Genomic DNA, 8,185 nt, shown 5'->3' with positions numbered 1-8,185 from the left:
TTTTTTTTTTTTTTTTTTTTTTTTTTTTTTTTAAGATGTTTTTTCTAACAGTGTACCTTTGTACCAATTTCTTTCATTAGGAAGCCTGCTTATCAACATGAATCCAGTCTTTCAATCATTCATCTCACTTCATATCTGGACAGTGGGGGACAAAATGTAAAGTACTGTCTCCAGGCAATTTTTTTTCAAGTGGTTTCTGCACACAGGATGATTGCAGACACTCAATGATGCCAGTGGTTTCACAGTCAGGTGATTGTAACTGACTGATACAAACAGTGAACATTAACAACAATACAAGCCAGTAGTATTGTTAGACCTACAAGTCAAAATCATTTGTCATTCATTCAGTAGCACTGAACATAAACACAAATATGCAACTACAACAACCTATTAAGGTGTGTGTGTGTGTGTGTGTGTGTGTGTGTGTGTGTGTGCGCGTGTGCATGTATATGATAAGCTCATAGTTTTTGTTCAAACAGAATGATTTAGGGGGAAAACAACTTTTACTTACTTGTAACTGTTTACTTATCCATTTTAAAAAGCCCTAAATTAGCTATCTTTTCTGTGGCTTTCAAAAATATTGAGACCTATCAAACTCTCTGTAGTACTTTCTGAAAACCTGACCGTTTTGTAGATGGAAATTTACGTAGTTTAAAAAAAATCAATAGCTCATAATGATGATGTGAAAAGATGATTTAAAATTTTTGCAGATGTAATTGACAATAATGGACACTGCCAGTCAGGACTGATTTTAACTGACACAAGGTCCAAGAAACTCTCTGCAGACCTTTCTGTTAAAACTGTGACACGGTGTGGATCAGCAGTGTAAAATCATTTCTAAAGTTTCAGTTTCCATAAATCTGTCATCTCAGTGACTCTGAAATAAGGGAGGTTTGGAATGACCAGACCTTTTTATGGAGTTGGTTGTCAACCAACTCTGCCGTTGTTCATCAGTCAAACCTTTATACTAGAAATGCTAAATATAATGAACCAAGAAACACATGAAAGCTCGCATCTGAGTTGACAAACAGAATTTAAAGTAAAATATAAAGGAAAAGATTCTATGTCCTGATGAGACAGACTGTTCTGAACCCTGCTGTCGAATACTATGTCTGTTGAACAGCCTAAGGGCAAATACCTTTACAGTGAAACATGGTGGTGAACCTCAATAGCAAGGACAGGGAGAATGCTCAGATCGGCCACAAATCAAAGAGTCCAAAGACTACTACTACTTCTTCATCGTGGCTAAGTTGTTTAGACTGGGAGTAAAATATTGACCCCCAAAATGCTCATCTTTGCAAGTCCATCTTAATAAAGCAGGTAAAAATCTGCTCAACGTGGAAAAAAACAGCTGAAGTGCAAAAATGCTAAGAATCTGAATACTTTCTGAGGAAACTATTACTACTGAACATTACCATATGTAAAAGAGCTTACCTGCCCTGCACTTTGATGTCAGAGATTGCGTAGAAGTATCTAGATAGGTTGTTCTCATCTACCATGGTGGCTCCAGTGGCTGGCTTCAGCAGCCTAATCCTTAGATCAGTGATTGTGAAGAAGTCTCTCAGGTTCTTGGTGGTATCCAACTGGCCATATAGTGAGGCCATGTTGTGTAGTCGAGGCCCAGCAAACAATGCAAAGCGGTCCTTTATCTCAAAACGTACTGTCTTGTCATTCTTCCACACGTACCCTCTAGAGTAGTCCTCGGTACAAATGATGTCCAGCAAGGTCTGCTGGGTGAGGTCATTCGCTGTCTTGGGCTCCATGGTGAAAGCGTCCAGGCAGTCAGTGGCGTAGAACTGGTAAGGGGTCCAGGTCCGGCCGTAGTCGAGTGATTTTTCCAGGACCATCTGTTCTGGTCGGCCTGACTCGAATGTGAGTACGATGTCATCAGTCAGCTCAATTGTCTTGTTCCATGACAGCGTGATGTTGACCTGCAGAGGCTTTGGGTATTTCTTCCATGACGTTGATTGCCAAAAAGTTGTCGGGTTGCGACCCTCAATGTCAAACATCAACTCTGGAGGATGAGCCAGCTCCTCAGTGGCAGCATCACATTCATTGTTGCACATATAAGGATTCTCCTATAAAAAAACAAAAAAAGATATACAAGTATCGATTAACATGTTTGTTTTTGCCCCATTCTGTATGTGATGCAATCCAGTATTTAGAAGTATATTCTTAAAAATGTATTACTTTAAAAGTGCCCATTGAGCGATGATGTGAGCTCTTTAACATGTGCAAGAAAACTTCAGTATCTGTAATAATTTTAGTGAAAAGCACAAGACAACTATAGCATAAAAACACGAAATGAAATGCAACATCAAATTTACCAAAAGGAAGTTAAAACTGCACGACCTATTCATGAGAGTGAATTAAGATTTCACAATTTGCTGACAAGCGTTCAGTGTGCAAGGTATGTTGAAAATGCACTTCTTTATACACTGCTTCCCTTTTAACACCTGTACAATCTATCAGGGAGCAACTCCCTCAGCTAAACAGGCAGGCAGGCAATACTACAGCACATGGATTTGATCAGAACTGATCAAAGCAGCAGTAAAACATTAGAAATGCAGCCAATACTGAAACATTTTAACGTGCCAGTTTACCTTTGCACAGAAATTGTTTTCTACTATGTACTTGACAGTTTAAAAGCTGCCCTTTGTGGTTTTAGAAAAGAAAGCTTGGCAAGTGACTTGTCAAAACGGTAGGTAAATATTTAGTTTTTCATAAAGTATTCAGTAGAAATGCCACAACTTACAAAACAGTTATAAGGCAACATTGAGCAATATTCTCATCCAAAAATATCCCACAGGTTGAGGTACTTTAACTTGAAAAGTTATTTACTTTTACATTGCCTTGTTGGCTCACGATCCCACTGCTGTACTCAGTAACATTCTATCACATTCAGGGCCAATGTGTATTTTATAATCTGCTCCAGGAGACAGTGACCCTCTCACTAAGATGACACTGTGGATGCCATATTCTAGCTGCACGAATTCCCTGCCTAAACTGCCACCCAAATTGCTTTCGTAATTGATATTCCTGTGTTGTATTTCAGGTGAGATGGGAATGGAATCCTGATGAGTGTTTCTTATGAAACACGCAAAGGGACATGCATTTTTCATAGGCCTGTGTCTGCTCTGTACCATAGTGAGTCTGGATGTTTGAGTGAGCATGTTTGTGAGAGGAAAAGAGGAGCTCTTGATGTCTGTGTGTTTGTTTGTGAGTGAGAGGGATAGAGAGCTCTGAATGTGTTTGTTTGTGTGTGTGTGTGGATGGCAAAGAGAGGAACAGAGAGAGCTGAAACAGGCCCAGAGAGCAGAAGACACACTCCAATTGACATTCCTCTCACCTCTGCTGCAGGAACAATGAGGTTAAGTGCTGAAGAGATTCAGATCAACTGTAAAGCGGTTCGATAATCAGCAATCATCCAACACTCTACACGCAAAATTATCTAAAGGTGAGAAAAGTGCTATCTGCAACATTAGTCACTTATCTCTCCAATATTGTAGTGCATTCAACCCAGACTGCCACTTTCTCTGAAGATCACTGCCAGGAATACTGATAAGCAGACGCTATTATATTTCATTTGAAAAGACCAGTAGCTGCTTTTTGTTTTTGAGTAAGTGCATCAAATATCTCCTCCCCAAAGAGGGAAAAAAAAGTGATGCTTTATCTTCTTCACAGGAAAATGTATGGATGACTTCCCTGCTTTAGATATAGCTCTCCAGAGACCGCATTATTTCCTGTGAGACTATGATATGTTATCAGTTCCTTACTCCTCAGCTAAAAGTGATAACTATTTGATGACAAGACTGAAAGATTGTGGGTCACTAGGCCTGCTCAGCTGACTCAAAGGAGCATTGCATGATCCAATTAGGAGGGTAATAAGGGTTATGCTGCCACCACAGATTGTAAGAATAAGAGAGAGTGGGAGGGAAAGTGAATGTAACCTTTTTTAAAGCAAGACTTCAGCTGCTAAAAGTATTCTCCTCTCACGCCCATGCACGCCCACACACATACAAAGCTAACACAAAAGCTTGAAAGGCCGGGCTGTAGAAACACAGAGAAAGAGAGATTTGAAGGAGAGAGTTGCGCAGTAATAGGCAGGTTGGTGGCTGCCTGAGTTCTGCCACAGGGACAATAAATTGTACTTGAGTCAACTGTTTACCAGTGATGTGTGCTAAGGCTCCTTATATTCCCTACTTGTGCTTGAACAGCCTTGGAGGTCTGCTCAGAGCTCAAACCTTAATGTTACCTAGAGAGAGAGGGAGGGAGAGAAATATATTGTAAGAGAGTGATTTCCCTGTTGTCATTCAAGACCATGAATTTTCACCTATATTTGATTTATTTGTTGTCATGGTTTGGTTCGGGGAGCAGTGGGGTGGCTGTTTTTGCATCTTCCGAAATGGCAGCCTTATTCACAGTCGATATGAAGAACTCCGACCACGGCGTCCGTAGCTAATGAGAAAAACAATTTCCCAGCAGAACAGTGAGAAACAGAGTAAACAGAGGCTTTAAAAAGAGAGAAATTTGCTTCATCACACTAGTAGAAGTGTTGGGAGACCAGTGGAAAGCAGTCATAAATTTGATCCATAATCATTTTCTTAGTGCCTGCCTCAACTTTCAGGCCTTCAGGGAAGTGATCACTCTAACCAAACAGCCCATTCATATTTGGGAGCTGGCTGGGGACAAACCTTTCATAAAAGCCCTGTCCATCGTTAATAACAAACAATAATCTAAAGTCTCTTTTCCAGTTGAACGTGAAGTGACATGTAAAGTATTTAGTTTCTACCAGTAAACCCCACCATACTTCACTGCTTTCATATAGCCCAGTTTAGGTGAAATGAAAGACTTAGACAAAGGTCAGGACCTTCCATTGGATTTCCTGTGGTGGTTATTTAACAACAAAAACAGTGCCTTATGAAGATCAATACCTTCTGTGGTCATTCAAGACCAAGGCTACAGCGCTATGCCGGGGGGGAAGCTATTAAAAAACAATAAACCCTCTCAACTTGATCCTTTACCTGTGATCATAGGGGCAAGTAGTCAGCAGAGGATTTGGGGAAAAAAAAACCCTGAGTTTTGGACTAAAATGAGATATTGATCAAATGAAAAATGTGGCCAAACAAATTAACTGGTGCCACAAAAATATAATTGAAGTAATAATGGCACCACTTCTAACCAAAATGTTTCATGGTGATGATATGATTCGACTACAATATCAATTCCACTGCATGTTTGAAATACTAAAAACACATTTTTGCTAAAGCAGCATGTTTTTTATTTTATTTTTAAATATCACCTTATTTTAGTAGACAAGAAGATTTATTTCACATTTAACAGACAGAAAGCATTTAGACAAAACTAATTGTCAAATTAGAAGAATTATAGTAGCCAACATGTTTGCACGGTCCTTATGGTCACGTGAAAAGCAAAGTTTTCCAAGGACTCTATGCAGACTTGTGAAAAACATTCTTACTTTCAGGAATTAAGTTGCCAGGTCTCTCTTGGAAATGAGATTTGTATCTGAATGAGATTTTTTACCTGGATAAATAAGTATTTAAAAAATAGCAGCCAGGTTCTCCTAAACAGTGCAGCTAATAAATTAATTATCAATAAGTGGGAGCACTTCTATAAAAGAGGTCTCTGCACACAGGATGATTGCAGACACACAGTGATGCCAGTGGTTTCACAGTCAGATGATTGTAACTGACTGATTGTTACAAAAAGACAGTGAACATTAACAGTGCAAGCAAGTAGTACTGTTAGACCTGCAGGTCAAAATAATTTGAAAGCTGAGTTCATATTTTTCCTTCAAACAGAATAATTTAGGGGGAAACCAACTTTTATTTGCTTGTAACTGTTTAGTTATCCATTTTAAAAAGCCCTAAATTAGCTAGCTTAATTTTCTGTGGCTTTTGAAAATACTCAGACCCATCAACCACTCTGCAATATAAACCTGACAGTTTTGTAGATGGAAAAAACAGTAAAAAAAAAAAAATGCAGACTGCGAGTCAGGGCTGATTTTAACTGCATGAAGTCCAAGAAACTCTCTGCAGACAGAGGTTTTGATGGTTTGCTCGTCTAGAGCATTCAGCTGATGGTTGAAGAAAGAAAAAGAAAAGAATCAAAATGTTGCAATGACAAAGTCAAAGTCCAGACCTCAACTTGATTGAAATGTGGTGGTAGAGAATAAAAAAAGCTGTCCTTAAACAAAGTCCACAAATCACAATGAACTAAAGACATGTTGTAAAATAACTCCACAATGATGTAAGAGACCGAAAAACTCATACAGAAAACAATTACTTCAACTTATCACTGCTAAGACTGTTTCTATAAACCATTGTCTCATGGGGTAGTGTACTTTGTGTTTTTTTTTTTTTTTACAGAACTGCATAGAGTCATGTGAAATTTTTCTTCTTCATGCAGATGTACAAATCCATATTATCACTATAATTTCTCATTAAATCTTTATCTTGCATAGTACATATAGGTTCATGTTATAGATTGATGACCTTCCTATGTATCTCACACCCACTGACATTACAGAACATACAACACTGCAAGAGCGTCTAATGGGTCATCATTCATTGGCATTGCTGACATCTCTGTTACCCTCATGGCTGCTGTGTAACGGAGCACAGTTTCTGTTGATGCTAGATGATCCGTCCGGGGGCATTGCCTTAGTGAAAGAGTGAAAGGAGGCCTGAACAGCAAATGATGTCCTAATCTCTGGAGCCTATACTGTACAGCCATTTATGAGGGAGACCCACATTTTACACACACACACATATATACACACATAATGTGTGAGGCAGATGCTTAAATGAGTGACATATGGCCTGTGAGATAGACAAAGTGCAACCTCCTGTTGAGGTGCCGTTTGACAGAGGATGTTGCTCGGAAGATAAATTCTGTGGCCAGTGACAGCCACTGCTGAAGAACGGATAGAGGCAATCCAACCAATCAGTTTAGCTGACAGATTTCTGGACCTGAAGCACAGATTACATATTGAACTCAGCATTTTTTTGCACTCCAGTCATCTTCTTTAAGGCGTGCTTATTATTTCAGACTATTTTCAGACTGAACATTAACATGTTTTGGCTGGTTTACTTTGTCTGTCTATTGCTTGGAGACATATCACTTTGCATAGTAAATGTGTATTAAATGAATTAGGCTTCACTTTTTTCATGGTGATGTGTCATTTAAATTTACACACTACCCTGTGCAAAAAGAGGCTCAGAGGATATGAAGAGAGATGCAATTTGTGCACTTAAGTTTACCTTGACTAAGAAAAACAAAAGGAAGACATAATGATGACATTTATAAAGTCATATTTTTCAAGTTATTACTAAGAGTCAGACTAAATCAAACAACTTCTTTGGGTTTTCATATGGAGTGTTAACCCACATTAGCACCTACATATACAAAATAATACATATCTACAATGATACTCTGTATGCATGCTTATACAAATGGAGTAGAGAAACCACATTTTCAGTTCTAGCTAAAACTGACAACTTGATAACAATGATTCAGTAAGCATTTATGTTAAAAAACAAAAATGCAATTTCATCAGATTCAATGCAACAAAAATAAGCATATAAATGCAGCAAGCATTTTTTTTCTTGCAGTGTGGGTGGCCAAAGTAAATGTGACAACCGGAAGCACTATTTGCATGATAAAATCTGAGGGGGTAAGGGAAAAAACAAGAGTTTATCTAGATTATCTAAACCGCATTATTTGGAGGTTTATAGAAAATAGCAGTGGACTTAAAATGGAAAAGTTTAAATTAAGATTTTGAATAATTTTAATAGAGGTTGATAATTATTTTGATAATATAATATTATGATAATTTTCCACTCACCCACACTTTTTCTTCCCCGGTAAATCTGACTAACCTGTGGGCTTCCTGAAATACACAACAACATGACTTCTTGGTACTTTGGAGATTGTTGTAGTATAATTCTGTGGTTTCCATTCTTATTCATGAAATCTGCAACTACAATTTTTAAGATGCTTCAGTATTTGTTTATATGTACAAATTGAAGTAAAAGTGCAATATGAACCCTATGGTAATATTAATCTGTGACCTGCGTGTGCCTCGCTAGTTTGTGCTGAGACTTCAGTAACTTATTTGACTCAGCACCTCTGTGGCAGCAAAATCTCTCCCATTGGACCTGAG

The 8,185-nt window shown here is 38.3% G+C and overlaps 1 protein-coding gene across 2 annotated transcripts in view; it reads right to left on the bottom strand.

Annotated features, from left to right (window-relative positions):
- LOC102193455 (netrin-G1-like) overlaps positions 1–8,185 on the bottom strand; it is a 65,405-nt gene that overhangs the window by 34,137 nt on the left and 23,083 nt on the right. For both annotated transcript variants that reach the window (XM_005729083.1, XM_005729084.1), the window contains exon 3: positions 1,435–2,078. In XM_005729083.1, the coding sequence (XP_005729140.1) occupies positions 1,435–2,078 (644 nt within the window). The remainder of the gene's footprint in view (positions 1–1,434; positions 2,079–8,185) is intronic.

This window comes from Pundamilia nyererei, unplaced genomic scaffold (assembly GCF_000239375.1).
Source record: "Pundamilia nyererei isolate P.nyererei 1_Seehausen unplaced genomic scaffold, PunNye1.0 scaffold00031, whole genome shotgun sequence".
Classification (NCBI taxonomy): Eukaryota; Metazoa; Chordata; class Actinopteri; order Cichliformes; family Cichlidae; genus Pundamilia; species Pundamilia nyererei.
This window is presented reverse-complemented; position numbering and strand designations above follow the sequence as displayed.